We start from the raw sequence: 23,023 nt of genomic DNA, 5'->3' as shown, positions 1-23,023 counted from the left end.
TAATGTAGAGAAAATAGCAGCCCCAGGGGTTGCATACTTAGACCAGAGATGTGGAACTGAACAATGAGAGTGCTGGAACCAGAGCCCAGACAAGATGGTCCCCAGGTCACACACACTGAGGCTGTCAGACACACAGCTGCTGCCAGGCAGACTATCCATCTTCTGCCAACTGTATGCTTCATGTCTGTTTTATATACTAGTGTAAACTACCTGAGCCACCAGGCGTCCACAGAGGGAAAAACTGAAGGCTCCTCTCCCCCAAGGCAGGGATGAAGCAGATCACGGTGACTAAGATCAATAACACTACACATATTAAAGAGTTAGAGGGGATGGAGAGATGGCTCAGAGGTTAAGAGCACTGGCTGCTCTTCCTGAGTTCAATTCCCAGCAACCACATGGTGGCTCACAACCATCTGTAATGAAATCTGATGCCCTTCTGGTGTGTAGGCATATATGCGAGCAGAACAGTGTATATATAATAAATAAATAAATCTTTTTAAAAAGTAAAAAAGTTAGAGAAGAGTATGATTAAAATGCAACATTTAGATCTGCCAAGGAACACTAGTTTCCTAGAAACATGGGCTCCAGCCCACTGATGATGAGGTCTAGGAAGGACTGCAGCAGCATCCTCAGTGGTAACTCTCCAGAAGCACTAGCACAGCTCTGGGATTCCTGACACCCCACCAGGGTGCTATCCTTCACATAACAGACCCATCTGGCCTGGGCACTCACCTGCCTCTCATAGAGTGGATTTCAGCCCTGCCCTGCTGACTTTGCTCTCCCATTGTGGGGGCAGAGACTTCCTGAGAGCTTCCAAGAAGGCTGTCACCCTTCAGATCTTGCTTATTAACAGTTCCCTGTCTCAAATCATCCTAAAGCAGGCTACAGTACAACCTCCTGGGAACCCTGTATTTCCGAAACCCCTGCCTCACAGTTTCTTCCATAGTATTCTGACTGTTAGAGCACATCTTAGGGTCACAATTAGGCCTTAGAAACCTAACCATCACCCTGGGATGACCAATAGGTGTTATGTGTACCAATCAGGACAGATCTTCTGCCTGCTACACAGTGGCCCACACAGGCATGCCCCATCTTCCTGCTTTCTTACATCACTTTGGGTACCATTGGTTTTATACCTAACCTTCTATGAAGTAGCTGCCAAGATGGGATTAGAAGAGCAAACAAAGGTCAGCAATGCCCTGTGAGGATGGGGGGTTGGGGGAGCAGGAGACTGAGAGAGCAGTCTCATGGTCTCTCCTCGGTGCAGGCCAAGCAGGCTGGCTAGAAGCAGACACATCCCAGTCTGTCGTGCAGCCTACAAAAGTTTAGCAAAATTAAGAGGAAACCTTAAGCCCAATCAGTCAACAACAGAATCCCCACATATGCCAGGAATAGCTCCGCCTTTGTAGAGAACGTATCTTGGCAAGTGTGGCCTCAGTGGGGTTCAAAGGCAGGCACCTAGACTCCTTGGTCGAACAATCTTCTTGCCCTGGGAGTCTGAGGCACCCTGCCTGAACGAACCATCACGTTTCCTTGTGGCCTTGTGATGTTGACCTGGCTGGAGGATGAAAGCCGAGCTCCTCTTCCTCCTCTTCCTCCTCCTCCTCCTGCTCCTTCTCTTCCTCCTCCTTCTGAGACAGGGTTTCTCTATGTAGTTTTGGAGTCTGTACTGGATCTCACTCTGTAGACCAGGCTGGCCTTGAACTCACAGAGATCCACTTGGCTTTGCCTCCTGAGTGCTGGGATTAAATGGGTGCCACCACTGCCTGGCCGAGCTCTGCCTCTTAAAATGCACAGTTCCTTTCTCAGTGCCCTGTCTCACTTTCACCTTCCATTTGTGAGGCTCTGAGGTCCAGAGCTACGGCATTTTTATCCAGAAAATGGTCTCCTAGCTGAAGGAAAGTGTGCCAGCCATGTGAGGTGGCACCAAGTCCTGAGTGATGACTGCTCACTGTCTCACCCTACCTCTCCCATACCTGCTGCTCCCCAGTGCCTATGGGTAAGTCTGGAGCCCGCCAGCCTTGTCAATTGGGTCCCTCTCTGTACTGTTGCCCTCTCCTCACCTGCCTCATGTAAAGACTGCTTCTCCAGCTACCATCTTCCAAAACGTCCTTAAGTTCTTGCCTGTGAAGTTTCGTCCTCCAGGCAGCAAGTACCAACTATCATTTCTCTGCTGGCAGAGCCCTGGGTGTCCGCTCTGAACCCTTACTGGACACTTCAGACTTTACCAAAGTGACACGATGGTTTTACTTACCCAGTGTGTATCCTAATAAACTCATTTTCAAATGGCACTAAGCATGGTCTTTCAATTTACATTGACTGTTGGTTTGGGCTAGATGAGAGTAGTTTATGAATTTTTAATATAGGAATGTAGATTATGTATTTGTAAGGAGAGTGTGTATAAAAGTGAATTTTAAAAATGATAAAGTGTTACATTAAAAACAATAACAACAACAACAACAAAAGTGCTGGCCGAGCCCAGGCTCTGGACCCCACGGTCTCTGCCTCTGCCGCCCTTGTTTGCTCCGCAGCAGATCTTGGCTGGAATAGAATGTTCTACTCAGCACACTTGAGAAGCACAGCACTACAGCATTTCAGGAACAGTGGACAGTTTACACTCAAACTGTGAATCCTTAAAGAAATCATGCCACCTCCTTGTTGCTTGAGCTAAGGAATTGGTTGTTTTTTTCTTTGGCTGGCTGGGCACTCATCTCACGTATGAAAAATCAGTTGTGGGTTCACTGTCTTGTCCTGACTCTCTTCACTACCATCTCCTGTCTGGTCCCCTGCACACAGAACAAGGCATCCATGTTGTCTGGCCAGCCTCAGCTCTGTGCCCATAGGTGGCCCCAGCTGGGTGGGCCAAGAGTCCTAGGCTGCATCTTTCTTCCCTTCCTGCACCTGTTCTGAGCTACGTATCACACAAACTCCATGCTTTAAAGTTATAGTATAGGGCAGACAGGAAGGTTTGTTGTGGCAATCTCATGGGAATTGGACCAGCATCCAAATTAATTGCACATTGGAGAAAACAAGAACTCATCTGGATTTCTCTAAAACACTACTATCATCAAATATCCTGGAATCTAGAACAGCACAGAAAAATGACTGTACACAGAAAAAACAAACAAACAAACAAAAAAAACCCCAACCAACCAACAAACAAACAAAACAGAAAAAAAAACTTTAAAAGTACTAAATTATTCTAAAATAACTTTAAGATCCATTCTGGATTTTTATTCTTTCAATTTTACTGATGACAGAGTAAACTGTGTATTTAGAAAATGATTTTTATCTGGGGGGGAGGGGGGAACCCTGTCATCACTTCCAAGCCACAGGAGACATACACTGTAATTAATGCTCCTGATCTTCCCAAGCAGGCAGTTATCTGTTTGCATAAATCAATGGTCACAAGCCAGAAAGTTGTCCAGTGAAGGCAAAGCCAAGCCAGAGGTGCTCTGGAAACTGGGTCCTCAGCAAAGACAGAGATGCCACGCTTTCAGGAAGGAACCGCTTTTGACAACAGCCGCCTCCTAGCATTCCAACTTATCGTTTTTTACCTGCGTTCTTGTTTATAAAGGTGACTTCCTAAGAGCAGACTGAAACACAAGGTAAGGATAAGGAGCTGCAGGGCCGTGTTTACATACCTGACATAATATGTACTTAGGGTTTAAATAAAGGGGGAAAGGCCTACTCCACGATGCCAGACAGAATGGAAGCCCTACCTGTCATTTCCCCCCTCAAAACTAATGTTAATTGCTGCACTAAAGAATTCCACAACAGCAATAATAGGCAGGGGTGGAGAGTTACAAGTTAGAACATCCCACAAGAGGTTTTAAGAGAGAAAAATGAGAATAAGACTTAGTTCACTGACTTAGTTAATGGCAGCCCCAGACGACGCCATCTCTGATGGGGGAAAAAAATTCTTCACACTGAGCTTACAAGTGCCCCCTCGTGGACGGCCCTGCTTATTACATATATGTACCACAAGGTCATCTTTTCTCTCCGATTTGAAGCTGCAACTGCCTGTAAGTAAACTGTTTTACTCTTTGGGGAGATTGCAAATTAGGGGATGGATGCGTTGATCGCAGGCCTACCGCAGCCAGGCAGACCATGGGAATTCTTTATCCTGCTTTTTGGAATCCAAGATCCCTTCATTAATTTTTCATGATAGAGTTGCCACCTCTACAAAATGTAAATGTGGATGTCAATAGGCTGTAGAAACAGTTAGCATTCACTCTAACTGACATCAAGTCTGTGGAGGATGCACCTAAAGATTAATGACCCACAACAAAGACGGAGTCTGAACTGGGGGGGGGGGGGTGTGGAAAGATGCTTGGTGGGTCACAGTGCTTTGTGCTCTCCAATGACCCACTTTTGTTCACAGAACCCACCCCTGGAGGCTGACAACCAGAACTAGAGGCCCAGAACTCTGGTCCTGGGAATCCAGTGCCTCCTACCCTTGGGATCTTGGGACTGAATCGCCAGCGCTCTGATCTCAGTGCTTGCCCCTCAGTCCTTGGTGAGATACCTCCATCAACAAGGCCTCGTTTCTTGTTCCTTGTTACTAGAGTCCCAGTCCCTGCTGCTCAGGAAACTTCTCTGTGTTGCTAAGAAGAAAGACTTCAACATTAAATGTTTCTTATGTGAGCTACAGACTCTTTCTGAGGGCAAGGTCCAGGCATGAAGAAGCAGGTGACCAGGGATTTTGCTTCTCTAGGGAGTATTTTACAGGTCACACTTCACAGGTCTTGTTAAAAGTCTACCTGTGACTAAGGAAGGGCACTTACAATTGCTGTAGCAACCATGTCTTAAAGTGCCACAAGAGGGCGATGTCAGCCACCACAGAGGAGAAAAACCTGGGTCTTCCCATTTCAGACAGAGGAGGGAGGGGTATTTTCCTGTCTTTCCAAGGCATGAGTATTTTGAGGTCAGAGATGACAGTATTTTGAGGTCAGAGATAACAATATTTTGAGTTCAGGGATAACAGAAATGTAGGCAGACCGATTAATTTTGCCTCGATTTGTCATCAACAAAATGTGAGATGTCTCTGTATTGTTTACTAAGAAAAGCACCCATATGTTTGCAGGTCCCCAGAAACCTGTGAATGCACATAGTGCTCGGCCTGTAGCTACTCAAAACATGCTTGTGAGTTCTGATGAGCAGTTAGCACTGTGTGGTGGAATGGGAGAGGGTAAGACTACTCCATCTTAGGCTGGCCGGACTGCCTGTCTGCACTCGGTATCACCTGCTGCTATAAAGGACACTCGGCTCTATCTCACTCGGTGTCTTGAGATTGAGATAAAGAATAGGAGATTCATTTGTGTATCTTTTATGTTTAATTAAAGATAATTAATTATTATCTGGGTCTCATATCAGGATTTCCACTCACTGCCTGAAGGAAAAGGGAGGCAAGATCACCCCAATGACACTTATTTGTTCATACTACTTCAAATATTGACTCCTACAAATTCAACTGAGTATTATATTAATATTCTCTCCCTGCCTCCAAAGTACCTTTTTTCTTTCTGTATATCACTATGCTTTTGTGTGAGTCATTTTTCAAGTAAAAATTCAGCATGGGTTCTGAGGAAAGTCTGTCTCTCAACAGCAAGGACTTGGCATGAGTCATGTCTTATGGCTTTTCTATTTCTTCAAGAATACATTCATATGAGTAGAAAAGCCCACATGCTCTATAAAGGATAAAACCTGTGAACTGAATTTATCCAGGATGAAAAGGGATATTAAAGAGGGGAAGGATGTTAGGGCAACATTGAGAAGAAGGGGTGAGAAGACCCAGTGAAGTTTTGTGTCATCACAGGGTGACCTTGGTTGCTCTGCTGATTTTGTGCATACTTATGTATCTGTATATGTTCTGTGTACAGTTCTATCTACATGTTTTGGCTCAATGTGGAAGCAGAGTGCACACATTTTAGATATGTAGAAGATGGTACTCGGTGTTCAACAATTGGCTTCTTCAGATGGTAAGAAGCAGGTCCCTTCAAGTCCCAGCCAGCCGGGCTACTGTTCCCTGCATTCAGTCCTAGCCCAGCTTTTAAGGGGCAGGCTGGCCTGAAGGTCTTGGTTCTTGTCCAGCTCCCCTGAACTTTATTCAGGTTTTGCTCAGTCCACACTTCTGTGTGTCATCCCTTGATGATTCTCTTTATTTAGCCACCTCTACTTACCACCGGCATTTTTTCATAGGCACGGATGGAAGCTAGTCTATCTGTAAAGAAGCAAAATGAACAATTGATATTTCCGTAGTCCACACTCAGCTTCTCCACACACAGGTTGCAGCTTCTGTACCTGAAGGGTTTCCACGGACCTTTTCCATTTTCTCTTTCAGAGACACGATCTGCTTTTCCAGTTGGTCATTCAGCTCCAGCTGGGTCTCATATCGGGATTTCCACTCACTGCCTGAAGGAAAATGGGGGCAAGATCACCCCAATGACACTTATTCGTTCTTTAAAGTAATATGAATCAGGGAGTGGAGATAGTTCAGGCCAGAAAGTGCCTGATGTGCAACATGAGGACCTAGTTCCGATCTCAGCACACACATAAAAAGATGAAGACAGAGGTGGGTTTCCATAACCCCAGAGCTAGGGGAGGGGCAGACTCAGGAACACCCTGTCAGCTACAGTAGAATGATATTTAGGTATTTTCTTTTATTCTTCAAGCAGGTTTTGTGTTTGTTTGTTTGTTTTGTTTTGTTTTCACTGAATTTATAACTCTGGGTTCAGTAAGAGACCCTGTCTCAAAAAATTAGCAAATAAATAGAGAAGATGTGTATGATCCAAGAAGACAAAGATATTGGCCTCTGTCCCTCACATGCACACACAACACATGTGCACCTACACACACTTCCTGCACTGACATGTACACACACATATACACACACAGTAAAATATGGACCAATTCAAATTTACTTCATTACTAGCTGGATTCATTAGTAATACAAATGAGCTAAAAAAAAAAAAAAAGACAGGTTTTCCTAGACTGCTGGGATTAGACCCACCTTCATGATGTCACTCAGCCAGAACTGGACCCAGCTTTGGTGGCTCCTGAACGTCTCTTCTTCTTCCTTGTTCTCTGCTCCCCACCCCCCATTTATTCTTCACTTCCTGTTTTCTTACAGTACACCCTACTAGGGGAGCATCAGGAACTCACCTCTGTCCTTAGGAGCTCCACACAACACCCTAACAAACAGCACCAGCACCCATGCAGTGTCTGAAGTCAGTCTTACCACATAAGTGCTTTCGACATTGAAAGCTGAAACGCTCATATTTTAAATCTTAGTCGTTCCACAGCTGAGGAAAGCAAGGCTCAGAAGTGAATGGCATTCTCAAGATGTTAGAGCAAATGCTGGTCATGATGGCACACATTTGTAACCGCTGCACTCCGGAGGCTGGGGGGCCTGCTGCAGGTCTGAGGCTAGGCCTAATACACTGGGAGTACCAGACCAGCCAGGGCTGTATAGCAGACTTGGTGTTAAAAACAAACAAACAAAATGAATGAATGAATGAATGAATGAATGAATGAATGAATGTGAAAGTAGATTAAGAGATGATGCAACTAGAGTTAGACACAGTTTTATATGACTAAAAATGTCTCCTTTTAGCTACTTAGCTATAGTAGTACTATATTTAGGTATTTTCTTTTATCCTTTAAGCAGTGTTTCTTTTTCCACTAAAACCCGTTGGCTACTAAGGCCAAAACACTCAGTATTGGAGAATGGAGACTAGGCAAAAGGAGCTTAGAGTTGAAAGCTCCTTGTCCAATTTCAAAGCTCAGAACCTTGACGTTGGACTTTGTAGAAAAAGAGAAAAGCAGTGACATGTGTTTACACTTCTACTTAGCACATGTGAGATTTAGCCTGCAATCTGACAGTGCTGGGGTCTGAGGAGAATGAGTGAAACAACAAACGCCACTACAGACTGGACCCTGTCAGCAGGGTCAGCCCCACCCCAGACCTGCACTGCTAAGCACAGGCTTCCAACACCAGGATGCACACCCTCCCATCTTCCAACACCGGGATGCACACCCTCCCATATTCCAACACCGGGATGCACACCCTCCCATCTTCCAACACCGGGATGCACACCCTCCCATCTTCCAACCCTGGATGCACACTTTCCCAAACTGAAGCTCAGAGTCACTGCACCAAATACACCACAAAGGAGAAAGGCAAAGCCCTGAATTACCAAACATGTTTCCAAGAGATACCACTGACCCCAAGTAGATGGAATTCTCTTTCTGGCCACCTAGCTGAAGTCATATGTCTCATTTACACCATGTAATGGAAACTTTATAGCCAGATAAGAATGTTCCCAAAATAGTTTATTTTTTACTTATATGAGTATAATTCATACATTTAATAATATGCTGCTGTGGATACAAAACACAGCCCTCTCCTCAAAGGGCATCAGAGGCTTCATTCTTAGCCAAATATGAGTGACCTCATCCCAGGATCATGGATTCAAGTTGTTCCAAATAACACATAGGAGTGTCTACATAATATTTTATTAGTTAAAGAAATAAGAAAGGCTTAAGACATTTACCTAATACACTGGTGTGCCCATAGGAAGGTAGGATATAGAAAATTGGGGTGAATTCTGTGGTAGCCCTCAGATGCTGTCTGCTGACATTTTTGGCTTTTGGATTGGTGGAAGCTAGGCATCTGCTGAGAATGTATTTCCAAGTTTCACTTCATAGTCAAGGAAATCACATCAGATTCAGGGGTAAGAAATGAGTGGTCATTACCATATGCAAGTCATTGAGCGAGACACAACACGACTAGACTGAAAGTAGAAATCACATGATCGTCTCTATGGCACAGGAAAAACCTTTGACAAAGCCAAATGTCCCCTCACCACAGTGCTGAAGAAACTACCAATAGAGAGGACATTTCTCAACACAATAAAGGCCACAGCCAGCATTGTGCTGGATGCAGAAAAACTGAATGCATTTCCTCTCCAACCAGACACAGAAAGCTTCCTCCCTCCCTCCCTCCCTCCCTCCCTTCCTCTATTCCTCTATTTTATTTAACAAAGGGCTCAAAGCCCAAGCTGGAACACCAAGAAGAAAGACATGAAAGATACAGAGAGGCAAGGAAGAAATCAAGCTATCTCTTATTTGAAGCTGATAGGATCCTAGATGTAAAGGCCCCTACAGACTCCTCAGGAGAACTTCCAGACACAATGAGCACTTCACCACAGTAGCAGGATACAAAATCAACAGAAAACTTATTAAAATTTCTAGTTAGTGGTAATGAACTTACTGAAAAATAAATCAGTTTTAAAAAACAACCATTCACAATAGCTTCAAAGACAAAACGAAAAACCCCAGCAATGCTAGGAAGGAATCTAACCAGGAGGTGAAGACCACTACAGTGAACGCTTGAAGACCAAAACTAAAGAATGAGCCGTGAGTCCTCCCATGCTCAGGACAGGCAGAATACTGTAAAACTTGGTATTATCAAAGTGAGCTGGAGACTCAACACGATCCCCATCAAAGTTCCAAGGAAATTCTTTATGTAGGTAGACAATGAAAAATTCATCTGAAAGCACAAAAGGCCCCCAAACCACAGCAGTCTTTAAGTGGAAAGAGTAAAGTTGGAGGTGTAAGACATGGATGGTCTCAAATTATATGATACAATTCTATAAAAACTGCCGTGGTATTGGCACAAAACCAGACATGTCAACCATGGAACCATGGAATGGGATAGAGCAATGGTTCTCAACCTTCCCTTTCATATAGTTCCTCATACTGTGGTGGCCCTCAACCATAAATTTATTTTCGTTGCTATTCCATAACTGTAGTTTTGCTACTGTTAGGAGTTATAATGTAAATATTTGATAGTCAGGATCCTGGAGGGGTCATGACCCACAGGCTGAGAACCATTAGAACAGAGGCTGAGAACTACATGCGCAGAGCTAAAGCCATCAAGTTCTCAGCCCTACAGGTGATGTGGTTTTTCACCAGAATAGAGGGAAATGCTGATCAAGAGGACTCTAAGTCATTTGTTCAACATTGTGCACCCCCCTCCCCCCCAAAAAAAAATAAAGTTGTGCACTCATAAATTCCCCAGCCAAGTCACTCCAAGGCCAACTAACTTAGTCAGTGCTACTTTCACAGGGATTACCCAACACTTGATAAGCACATAAAGAAGAAAGGGCTGAACCCTGGTGAACCCTGAGGCGTTCCACATCTGGTTTGTTCTTGAGAAATCTGGAACCGACAAGTGCCCAGAACATAGGAGGACAAGGAGAGATTCCAGAGGCCAAGAGATTTGAGTGTTTCAGAGATAAGTTCCTGATCCATGCTGGAACAGGCCAAAGGTGAGGACCCTGAGTACTGGCTTAGCTTACACAAGCAAGCATGGCATCACTAGTGACCCTGATAAGGAGTTCCAGGTGACTGGAGGCCAATCTCCTGACTAGTGAATGCAATATGAATGAAGTAATCAGGAACTCACTGCGTAAACCTGGTTCATGTCCCACTTCCACCCCCTCACAGGGGGAATGTCCCCAAGCCTCAGGAGCTAAAGTTCCTGTCTCCAGATGAAAAACAAAACAAAACAAAAAGCTGAGGGGCAAATGTCTTTACTGTTGTCTCCTTGCTGAGGCTTGAGATGAAATTGAGATTCAGTTACTACGTGAAACCACGTTCTCTGCATACGGTACCTGTGCCAAAAGGCTTCAAGGGGCCTGTTTTGAAACTGATTGTGGTTGCTTGCTCTCTTACCTGCAAATTAACCCATTTATAAGACAGATTAGATTAAATAAGGGAGATAAGAAAGAGTAGACACAGAAAAGCACTGTTTTTTGAAGTGTGTTGCTGCATAGGTGCACTGTAGGGGAAGTCAGGTGAAGAGAAAAAAACGGATCAACAGAAGTCTGTGTGTTGTCCCTCAGATGAAGTGAATTCAGAAAGTCAGCATACACTAGGCCTGACTGGAGCAGAAAGGGAAAAAGATGAAAGAAGGGGCCTCGTTCTGGAGTACTCCCAACCAGTGCGAGTAGATGGGAATTACACACAAGTCAAGAGTTAACCAGGGTTAGGCCAGACCACCCAGGAGCCAGATGCAGTCAACTGTGAAGCTGGTAGAAACCGTCTCTGGGGGATTGCTCCTTCTCTCTGGAAGAAGAGGGTAAAGGCAGCAGTTGAAAAAGATCATGGGAGACAGATGATAGGGTTCTGAGGACCAGAGAACATGCGGGAATTACTCACATGGTGAGTGTAATCACAGTTGCCCATAGTTAGCATAACCTTATAAGGTTGACTCAGTAATAAAATCCGAAGCTTTACTACTGACTTTAGGATAAATACAGACTCAGTAATGTCTCAGCAGTCTTCACAATGTGTCTCCTTCATGAACCTCAGCCTCTGGCTGCACGCTGTGTGTGTCTCTGTCCTGGTTACTCAGCAGCCTTCCTAACCGGCTTTGTGTTTGGGACCCCCAGGGCAAACCACATGCATTTTTATTTGTGTATGTATGTGCTTGGTGTGAGTACATTTCATGTGCATGAAGGTACAGGAGGCAAGAAGAGGCTGTTCAACCCCTTGGAACTATCATTACAGGTGGTTGGAGCTGCCCCATGTGGGTGCTGGGAGCTGAGCTTGGGTCCTCTGGAACAGCAGGAAGTACGCTTAGCTGCTGAGCCATCTTTCCAGGCCAGTGAATTATATTTTGCAAATGGCTGAACTACTACATCCCATCGCCCGGGTCGTGGTGAAATGTGACCTTCCCTTGGTACTGGCTGAGCTCAAGGCGTCTCCATGCTATGCTCCCAAGCTTCGTCCCTCCAGCCTGCAACAGGATCACGGCACAGAGTGCTCATCTTCCATCTCTGGAATCCATGACTTTTCACCAACACAGCGCGGTGGCTCTAACCACACACCAGACTGGAGGTATCCTTTTACTGACCCAGCAATGTCACTCCTGTCGTCCAGAATGCGTGCTTAGGACTGCACTCTGTGAGGAAGTGAAATACACAACAGTGGTCTTGAATGACCAGCCCATGTGAGCCTTCAGACAGATGACTGAACCCCTGGACAACCCTGGGCTGCAACCACAGGGACCCCAGTCAACAAGCATCCAGGAGAACCCAGCCAACCACTGGATTATAACCGGTTTTAAGCTGCTGGGTTAGAGGGTGGTTTGCGACACAGTACCACAGAACCAGAACTGTCCTGTGTGCTGACGCGGTAAGTGAAGTCACAGCGGCAGCAGTAACGAGAGCCAGGTGTTTGTCCCAACCAACCGTGTGACCTGGGAAGTAATTGAAGTTCTTGAACCCCATATTTGAATAAATGGGGAGAATAACACCTGCCTGCCTCTGAGTTTCTAGACCCAATAAATATGCAGGGGAGGGGTAGCAGCATTTCCACCATCCACCTTATGCTTTAGACCAACGACTAAGGAGCTCCTGCCATCCTGACCTAGGCCCTTTGCGCCTCATCCTTGCTCCTCCCCAAGAAAGCTGTTAACATTCTGCCCTGTTCAGCAATATTTTCCTAGTGGACTTAGGCACTATATCTCCTCAGTCATTTCCAGCATGTTTTCTACATTTCCTACACCTGGATAGGTCCTTGAGGACATTCTGATTAGCTTTGCCACTGTAACTACTGAGTGAGTGAGGCCAGAGGCTGCTGCCACAGGGCCAGTGACACCTAACATATACATCTGGGGTTAGAAGAGACTATTAGAGCCTTAGATGAAATGGTGTTCTCCAATTAGGTTTTAACAGAGGCTAGGTGTAGAATTTGGTTTTTGATGCTATGATAAAACATCATGACCAAAAGTGACTTGGAGAAGTGCTGTGGGCCACGAGAATATATCCTAAGAACTCAGCTGGTTATGGCAAAGTCACTACCTGGAGGGATCAAGGATTTCCTCCAGAGGGAGCCAAATTCCAAGGAGCTTTTGGTGTTATTTGGCTTGTTATATATCAGCTGTCCTCTGCTATGAAAATCATGTGTGCCTTCATAGTTTTCCCAATTGACTTTTCCCTAAGAAGGGCTAACAGTGTGGACTGATCACTCTCTGGACATACACATCCCAGGTATTTGGAGAACAGCCTCAGGAAAGGCTTTCTCTGGAATCAGATATCTCCCTTAGCCACTTTCAAGGGCTAGCAGTAACAACAGTCCACATGCAAGTCTACTGATTTAAGGTAAATTCCACAAGGAGGCACCGCCTAGGTCAGGTGGATGTGAAGTAGTAGCTTTACACAATTTAGCTCGGACCCTCCTTTCTTACAGCCTTACTAACTTTATAGACCTTTAACTCCTTACCTAACCATTTCTAGGAATATTTAGATAACCTTCTGCATTAACAGCTATGCTCAGCCAGAACCCCAGTTCAAGCCTCCCTGTGATTATCATCATTGGCAGCATCCGGCCAGGTCCATCCCCAGACAGAGGAAAGTACCTTATCAGAGATACCTCTGTACTCTCTAAGAACAGACTTAAGCATCCAGGCTACCTGTTTGAGAAGGCCTGGCAGATGTGCCAATTAAGCTTTACTTCCTCCTTTCCCAAATCTTACCTCCAGTTCCAGATCTCCCCTTAACTATAATTAGAGGCACCTAGCTGTACACAGGTTGCCTAGCGACTGAGCACACTTTCCTCTACCCTGCAGATAGCTTGGACAGATAGGAGCCAAGGGAAAAAAGAAGACAGTTTTATTTTCTCCCATTGACCTAGCAACTTATAGATTCTTAACATTTTCTACCAATCACCTTTAAGATTATAGTTGAGCACATAAGAGCCCTCTTTTTAGATATTACCTGAATTTAGCCTTTAGTTAATTAATTTCCCTATTGGTCACTTCCCTTTGGGTTGCAAATGATAATTAATGGTTATTGCCTCTCTGTGATTCTTATCACCCCTGCATTTAACCCTAGAAGCCTGGCTTTGCACTGCCAAGGGATTACTGCTTGTAAGTGTATATATATCAGGACTCCCAGGGCACAGGAGGATGGAGAAGAGAAAAGAAATGGAAGAACTAGATGGGTAAGAACTTGAGAGGAACAAACTGAGATGGGGAAGAACTAGATTGAAGGGCTAGAAGAGAGTACTAGAGGAACGAGATGGAAGATGAGGAAGAAACAGATGGAGAAGAACAAGATGAGAAAGAACAAGACGAGAGGAGAGAAGGAGATGGGAGAGGAGCTGGTAGGGGAAAGAACTAGATGGATCAGAACCTAGAAGGGGCAGAACTAGATGAAGGAATTAAGATAGAACCTGGAGGGGATAGCAGATAAATATAAAGAGAAATTGGGCAAGAAAAAAAAAATGAGTTAAATATGAGAGCATAATATAAGCTTGTAATTGACAAAGAATAATAAAGTATATGGACTAAGGAATTTCATGTACATAGATTCATTTCTTTTATCAAAGATTAATTATCAGCTGGTTGTAGATTCTTCCTGGACCCTGGGAGGGGGAGGGGACTATTGAGGGGCTGAACCTCCATAGTCCTCGATAGGGAAGGCTTCATTTCAACTTGTAGCTCACAGTCCACCACTGAAGGAAGACAGGGCTAGTGCTCAGGGCAGGAGCATGAAGCAGAAACCACCATGGAAGAATGCTGCTCACTGGCTTGATCCCTCTGGATTCCGTAGCTACCCAGGCCCACCTGTGTAGGGATGTGCTGCCCACAGTGGGCTGAGCCCTCCCACATCAATCAGCAATCAAGAAAATGCCCCACAGAATGCCCACAGGCCAATCTGATGGAGGCCACTCCTCAGTTGAGATCCCCTCTTCTGAGGTATAGTCAAGGTTTGTGTCAAGTTGACAAAGACTAACTATGACAGTTGATTACTTACAGAATGGCATTTTACCTCGGATCTGGCTACCAGTCCATTTACTCATGGCTCCTCTGAGAGGAATCGATATGTAAAACTGGGTTTAAAATCAAAATCCTTCCCATAATGCTAAAAAATGCCTCCAGTCCTTCAGCATTGAGTTCAAGCACTCACTGTCTCCAAGACTCACCCACACGTGTCCACTTCCCATCTCTCCTCACACACCCAGGTTTTAACTTGACGTTTTCTCCCAATCATCAGTCAACATTCTTTAGGATGGAAAAAGTAAAGATAGTCCAATCCAAGTATTGGCACATGATAGGGTCTGGGTCAGTATTTGGGGGTTCATAGACTGACTATGTGACAATTTTAAAGATATATGTGTATGTGAGGTACCCCTCCGTCTCATCACATTCTTCCCATGAAAACAGCCAACCCCCAATTTTAATTATATTCCATGTCCAATAATTAAGACACAAAAGGCTGTGGCTAAATAGGAGACTTATGATATTTTATTATTGACTAAGTAGATTACACATTTATGTCACATAGCTAAACTTCGCACATTGATGAATACTCTGAGCTTGCAAGGCAGAAAAATACAGTCAGAGGTTTAGCATTAAGTGCTCCTATGAAAGCCTTTATTGTAAATTACTCTATCAGAAAGCATCATTGAAAGCTTGGTGCTGTTACCCAGTATGTGCCATTTTACCTACAATAGCCACCAGGCAAATGAGTCCCACGTGTAAACATTTACTGAGTACCTGCATGGTCAACACTGAGGCTGGTCTCCAGCTCTGCTATCTTATGTCGTATTTCAAGCATCGAGAGCTGCACGACATCCCTGTTATTAGAAATATTTTTGTTAATAATAATTCAATAAAAGACAAGGTGAGAAAACGAATGTCTAGCACAACCCACCCGTACTTCAGGACCAAATTATTATGAAAGACCATTTACTGGAGGCACAGTTTAAAAGCGGCTATTGGGAAAATGAAAGCTAATTAGTCAGTTCTAGGAGTTAAAAATGCACCAAAGTCCAGAATCCCCTGCAACCAGTTTGTGTCTACCCTCATATATGATTCCAATGATGCTGTTACATGCATCTCAGAGTCCAGCCAAATATTAGCACGAGGAATAGCTATGGTAATAAATAGGTAACAGCAGAAACTCCCAAACACAGATGTGGGAGGCACTAATAATACACACAGAGAAAAATTTAAAAGGTCAAAGGCACCTCAGAGGTCAGTTAGGGTATGAGTGAGCGGCAGGCTACCACAATGCAGGGTGCTGAGAAAACTGTCCAGTGAAGATTTCCGAATGCCCATTGTGCTGAATGGGCTTCCACTCCAGAGACAGCACAGGGCTGGCGAGAGGCCTCAGCGGCTGAAGGCCCTTGCTACAGAGCCTGGCAACCTGAGTTTGATCCCTGCAGCCCATATGGTGGAAGGAGGGAACCAACTATGCTGTCCTCAGACACGCACCTATGCTCTGTGACATCTGCAACCCCTGCCAAACACACACAATAAATGTAAAACAAAACAAACAAGAAAATGCACAGTTCAGTGAACATGTGCACAGGGATAAAGCCAATATCCCAAATGCTGACTGAATAGGCTGGGCTAAGAAGCTAGGCTGGGGCCTGTCGTGACTGGGTGACAGAGCTGAGCTGTGACTTCTTACAGACTAGTTCTGCACCCCGACTGCCTCAGCCACACACAGAGCCTGTACTCAGAATGCTTTCAGTTTGGAATGAGACCAAGAAACAGGCCATTAGCTCTGTGATCAGAGTGTAACTTTGAAAGAACTGAGGCACTCACGGGGGCGCTGATGTTCAGGTGGCCTGTGAATGGGGCTGTGGTTGGCTATTAAAAATACTCAGAGTAAGGGACTGGGAGGAGAAATTTCGACCAAGATGTAAATTAAATTCATTAATTAAAAATATATAGATTTTAAAAAATACTCAGAATATTCGAGGTCCTAAGATGAAATACTGCATTATTTCCCCCTGGACTAAGGATTGAATCCAGGGCCTGTGTATGCTGTTCGGGACCTCTTCTGTAGAGCTACATCCCCTGCCCAGGCTTTATCTTGAAACAGCGTGTCCTGTGTGCCCTCCAGCCCCTCACCCTCTTGCCTTGAGAACCTGGGTTTACAAGAGTTTGTCACCTAGCCCAGATATAACTAGCTTCTTCTTTTTTCCTCTCTTAAAGCATTTCCTCCATGATAGAACATTGACCTAGCGTCACAAGCCCCAACCTCCTCGCCTCCACCACCACGCCCCCAAAGCATAGAGGGTCCCAGAGCCCATTTCTACAAAAGTTTCCAGATTTCTGAAGTTCTCCAAAAGGAGCAGAAAAATATGAATTTAGTGGAACCATCAAAATCACTTATTTTCTTCAGCATTACAGACACTTTCTCTACATTTGCTCTACAAAAGCAGAACAACTCACTTGTATTCATTCCCTTGGCTTCCATTGAACATAGAGGTAAATGGGACTGTACAGATGGCTCAGTGGTTAAGAGCTCTGCCTCCTCCTGCCTAGGACCCGATTTGGTTCCCAGCATCCACATGGAGGCTCCAAAGCGCCTGTAACTCAGGTTTCAGGGGATCTGATGTTCTCTGTTGGGCACCCTGTGAACTGCGCGTATCTGTTGTATACACACACACACACACACACACACACACACACTCACGCAAACACGCACATACAACAAACAATGAACTTCTTCCTAAACACTGCTTTGAGAAGTGCCTGGTGAGCCCCGCATGAATCTCCACCCACGCACAGGGGCCTGCCTCCTCTGTACATCCAAGCTCCTGCCTCCTCGCGCACATCGGAGGAGCTCCTGCCCAGCAGGTCACGTGAGACCTAGTGGCAAGAGGGAACCCACAGGGCCCACTCACTTCATGTGGATCTCCTCCAGCAGCTCTAGCTTCAGGCGGTCTGTGCTAACCCCCGCGAAAGTGTCTCCGCGGCCCTCTCCCATCGCAGCAGCTTAGAGACCTCCCGCGCCCTTCCGCTGCGCACCACCTAGAGCTTTAGACCTGGGGAGGCCTAGGAACCCTGAAGGAAAATGCGTTGCCAGGATCCCTAGCATGACGTCATAGGGTGTTGCTCATTACTGCAGGCCCCCGTGTGAGCTAGGTGTAAAACAGTCTGGGATACAGGCGCCCAGAACATCCGACTATTTCTGACCCCTTCTGACTTTGCTTTCCTGGACTTTCCCCTGTGTCTTGCTAGGAGTGTTGGATTAAGAGCGCCTGCACCTTCGTTTGCTTCAGTGCAGTGGGCTAGGCTTTGAAAGGATAGTCTGAACTTTGATAAGTGTGAGCTTTCAGGCCAAGAAATTCTGCCTTGGAGTTTAGGCAGTTCCGTGCACTGACCTGCTTATCACATTTGTATTCTACTCTTGAGACATCTTGGTTTTAACATACTCTGCCTTCTCCCCCATCTTTTATCAGGAAGATGATAGGCTCTGTCTCCTGAGGTTTGAATGGATTTCCCACCAAAAAAAAAAAATCATCTTGAAATGAAATCCCTCTTATAGGATTTATATTAAGAGTTGAGTCTAGACAACCGCCAAGAAGTGATTGGAAGAGCTGGAGAGATGGCTCAGCGGATATGAGCACCTGAGCTGTCAGAAATTGGTCTGGGGTCCCAAGAAAAGGACGACACAACCCAAAGTCTCCCGGCATGGCTGAATGCATGTAACTGGTCAAGCCAGCAGACAAGCAGGCCAGTTTTATTTCTACGCAAAGGGGTCGTGTGCCTCATTTTGAGCGGTCAGACCTGGGCCTCACTCTCCCATGCTGTGGTTAGGGCTCAATTGATAAACTGTAACAGAATCAAAAGTGACTTGTCAGCACGAGTTTTGACTTCAAGAAGTATTGACCCCAGAGGAGTTCGGGTTTCTGCCAAGTGACTTCTTTACCATTAAAAAAAAAAAAGAGTTTTGTCTTATTCAATTCTTTGACAGGAAAGAGTACATTTTATTTGTATTTCTCACACAGCTCTTGATGAGGACTCTGGTTCCCATCACTCATTATGGATGCTGGACCACCCTTTTCTGGTCTCAGCAGACACCGCATGCAGGCAAAATTTATCAATATATTTCAAATCGACTGGATCTTTGGCCTCGTGGGTAATCCTGTAGGTTAATGGATTTGTGGGCTATCTAAAAGCCAGTTTGCTCTGGGATATCTCTTCTCTTTGTCACCTTTTGGGTGCCCTGCACTCACCTTGAACATGGCATCTGATACCAAGTGGAGTGAAATGGCCACCTCAGGCTTCCCTAAGGACGCTGAATGTTGTCTGAGTGTCCTGCACTAGGCATTATGATTATGCTGACTGAATCGGATTTTCCCTTCCTCTGTGTTAAGGGTTGGACATGAGAGGTGCCTCCTATCACGTCCCCCACTGTCTAGTCTTTCCCATGTGTTTGGGGTCTCTGGACCCCAGAAAGCACTCTTGAGCAGACATCCAACTTACACTCTCTTAGACATGCATCCTGCCATCTGGAAGAAACCACAAGTCAACACCATCTCAGCCTCCCTTTCCCTGCTTTCCTCAACAAATCAAGCTAACTCAATGTGTAGCGTCTACACGTTCTTTCTCCTCTCTTATGGGGCAAGTTCTTCCTGTGAAGACAGCTGAGCCTCTGCTGCATGCCTTATTGTTAACAAAAAGGGGCTCATGACTGACATCAGAGTCTACGTATGACCCTGTCCTAAATGTGCTGCTTCCTGGGACATTGTCCAGTCCATCAGTGTTCTCGGCATCATCTCCATAGTCATACGGTAGACTCTCTTCAGGGAGGCATACCATGGGACCAAGTGAGGAAGATGGGACACCGTAGGGTTCCCAAGGATGCTCCACTCTCAGGTGGCTTGGCTTTGGTGGCCTATCACCCATTGCTGGGAGCATGACATCACCACTACATCAAGGCGGCACACGATTCCACACCACATGGGAAAGGTAGTTGTAATGGGATTGCCCCTGCAGATACTCCAGTCTCAGAGATCAGCTTCAGCCATGTGTCCCAGCACCCATTTCAGGAGCCACACAACGCCCCCCACCCCAACATCCTTGGTTCTGCCAAGTCTTGTTAGGGGTGCCAATTGTGATGTGGGACTTTTCTTAGAGAAATTTCATATTTACCTGAATAGGACACTTATTGGTGAAATTATTAAGGCCACTCCACGTAGTTAAAAGGGAGGTTTATTTTGTGGGGTAACTTACAAATGAAGGGATAGGTAGGTTGCAGGGTCTGGGAAAGGTATGCCATAGTCCGGCTGTGTTCTCTGGAGAACTCTGCTTGGTCTACCTCCAGCGTCCAGGTCCCAGAACCAAGAGAGAGACCTCCTCTTGATCCTGGGTCTTCTGCTTCCTTCCTCCGCCCCGCCTTGTGGGCGTGACTTTCACTGAAGCCTCAATGGGGGTTGGAACTTCCAGGTCATTGCTGGGATGGCTACCCACTCCAGACACTGACACCAACATCGTACCAAAGAAAGATGACTGTCCAAAGTGAATCAGAGAGCTCACTGAGGTTGCTGGCAGAAGTATAGGTGAGGGGTTCCTTACAGGATCACAGGAGACTCAAAGACATCTTTGAAAAGCCTATGCTAGCATGGGCATGCATGATGAGAGCTGCATTTCTGGGACTCCAAGAAGAACCTGCAGGCCGCTTGGCCAATTACAGAGGCTCCTCTCCTCAGCAACTGCACCTGCTTGTATAGCCTTGGGCAAGGGCAGCTTTGTGGCTCTTGTAGCTCCTAGACCTTGTGTATTCCCTTTACTTCTGGTGTCTTCTGAGCTTCTCTGTCACTCTAGGGGGAAGAAGCTGCATGACATGCTGTGGTGACAGAGCCCCTCAGGTTGCGCAATGTATAAAGACTAATGTCTCTTCCCAGATCAAGCCTCTGGAAGCACATAAGATACTGGCAGGTTCTCCATTCCTCCATGTTCCTAGAGGGCCTGGTCTTGACTTCCGAGATGGTGCTGTGTCCCTACATAGTACAAGGCTTCTTCCAACATGGAAAACAAGCAGAAGACCAGAAAAGGGGCCTTGCTAACCTCCTCCAGCTCTTTCAGAAGGGTCTAATCCCAGCTGTGAGGGCAAAGGCTGCATGGCCTAACCACCTCCTCAAGGCCCACCCTCTTGATACACTTGCACTGTATTGAGTTTCAACACGAATTTGGGAAGGGACATGAGCACACAGACCACAGTAGGCCTTGGGACAGTGGAAACCAGGCTAGGGTGATGGGGTTGATTTTGTGAACTATGGTGAACATAGGTAATTGGATATTCTGTGAGAGGGTGAGATAGGAAGAGCGATTTGGGGGCTAGAGAAAGGATCACTGGCTAAGAGCACTGGATGCTCTTATAGAGGATGGGGGGGGGGGTTCAATTCTCAACACAGATATGACAGCTCACAACAGCCTGCAATTCTAGTTCCAGAGGATGTGATGCCCTCTTCTGGTCTCCACAGATATTGTACAAACATGGTACACATAAAGACATACACACACACATAAAACAAATATTAATATATAGATAGTCGGTCTTAGTATCTGGTTCCTGACCAACCTCTGAAAACCCTTGGAGAGTCACAGAATGTCTCTGATTACTCCTCATTCCCCTTTAGGCATACCTGAGGAGTTTAATGTCACATAGATGAGGGGACTAGTTGTCATAATGAATCATGTAGTGAGAAAGTTGAAACTTTTAGCTCTGACCTTTGAGTGCTTGAACTCAAGGGGAATAAAATCAAGGCTGGGGCTGAGTTAACCTCCAATGGCCAGTGATTTAATTATGCATGTGTACCTGGCCTCCTTAAAGACCTTGAATGGTAAGGTTTGGTGAGCATATTCACAAGTCTAAAGTGTGGTTTGCTCCAATTCTATGGAGACGAAGCGTCCTCTCTAGTTTAGCCAGGAGGTTGGCACACTTTCTGTAAAGAGGTCAGGACTTTCTGTTGGGGGCTACATTCTTACAACAGCTGGTGTGCTGGCAAGAGAAGTCACAGCGAACCTGAAAATGAGTGTAAGTGCCCCAAGAAAATGTATTTTTGGAATCATTAGCCAGTGGGATCTGGTCAGTGAACAATGCTTGCATATCTCTGGTCTAACAAAGGACCCACTACTTGTCACTCTGTTTCTTAACAGAGCAAAGACTGGCTGGACACTATGTACCAATCCATTTCAACAACTACTACATGTCCTTAGCCCGAAAGAAAAATGTCCCCATTAGTTCTGAATTCCTGAAATACAAGCCCAATGAATAATTTGAGGCAAGGCAATTCAGAGACCATTTTATTCTCAAAGCACATTCATTAACCAATTTCAAATGAAATCTGTAAGTTAGCCAACTACAGGTTCAGAAATGATTACAACAGACCATAACTATAAAAACCAAATCAACCTTTAAAAATCAACAAAAATTAAAATAATCATGGAGTATTTTATTGCCTATTTGTAGCTTAAAACAATCAGCAAATGTCTTTCCTATCTTCTGTGGAAGTGGGGACTACCCACTAAAGGATTCCATATTCTTTACCTTGATATGAACAGGTTCCTGCCTTTTAAATCACTTACTGGCTTTTAGTATAAACTCTAATGACTGAGTACAAATCTACGCTATCAGTAAATGCAATGTTTATGTTTTATTTTCTGCAAATTTAGGAGAAATTTACAGAAGCAGATAAGTAAAAGTGATTCCTTAAAGCCAATAACAATCATTTCAAATTTTAATAGAATATCAATCATACTTCAAAATTTCCTACTCTATACCACACCCCTCCCCACAAGGCTCGGAGTACATGGGGGAAGAGGAGGTGGTAAGGCTGTGAATGAATCAGACGTCCAGGAAGACTGGATGAACTGGTATCTTCTGGATGTGATAGGACCCCATGTACCTCCAAACTGTCAGCAGCTGAGGCTGTCTCCACAAGACAAACTAGTCAACATCCCAGCATGGAATGGGCAGGGTCTCACAAGCCCCCAGCCCTAGCTGAGGAGCCATTGACAGTTGTAGATTCTGGGGAGGGAGGGTCAGTTTTCTTTAGGGGTGTGGTCCCTGGATATAAACCATGCTCCAGGGGATCACCCCACACCCATGAGCATATGGGCAGCACAAACTACTCATGGGTTATTTAAAACATAAGAACATGAAGTTGGGAGGAGAGGTTGGGGTGGACCTGGGAGGAGTTAGGG

General features: G+C 45.3%; 1 protein-coding gene across 1 annotated transcript in view; it reads right to left on the bottom strand.

The window, feature by feature from the left end:
• Ccdc169 (coiled-coil domain containing 169) overlaps positions 1-17,798 on the bottom strand; it is a 31,012-nt gene extending 13,214 nt beyond the window's left edge. Inside the window, exons 1-4 of the mRNA XM_036191495.1 lie at positions 17,716-17,798; positions 15,572-15,651; positions 6,304-6,414; positions 6,183-6,223 (exon numbers count right to left, since the gene is read on the bottom strand). Coding sequence (XP_036047388.1) covers positions 6,183-6,223; positions 6,304-6,414; positions 15,572-15,651; positions 17,716-17,798 — 315 coding nt within the window. The remainder of the gene's footprint in view (positions 1-6,182; positions 6,224-6,303; positions 6,415-15,571; positions 15,652-17,715) is intronic.
• Positions 17,799-23,023: the final 5,225 nt, after the last annotated feature.

This window comes from Onychomys torridus, chromosome 6, assembly GCF_903995425.1.
Source record: "Onychomys torridus chromosome 6, mOncTor1.1, whole genome shotgun sequence".
Lineage (NCBI taxonomy): Eukaryota > Metazoa > Chordata > Mammalia > Rodentia > Cricetidae > Onychomys > Onychomys torridus.
This window is presented reverse-complemented; position numbering and strand designations above follow the sequence as displayed.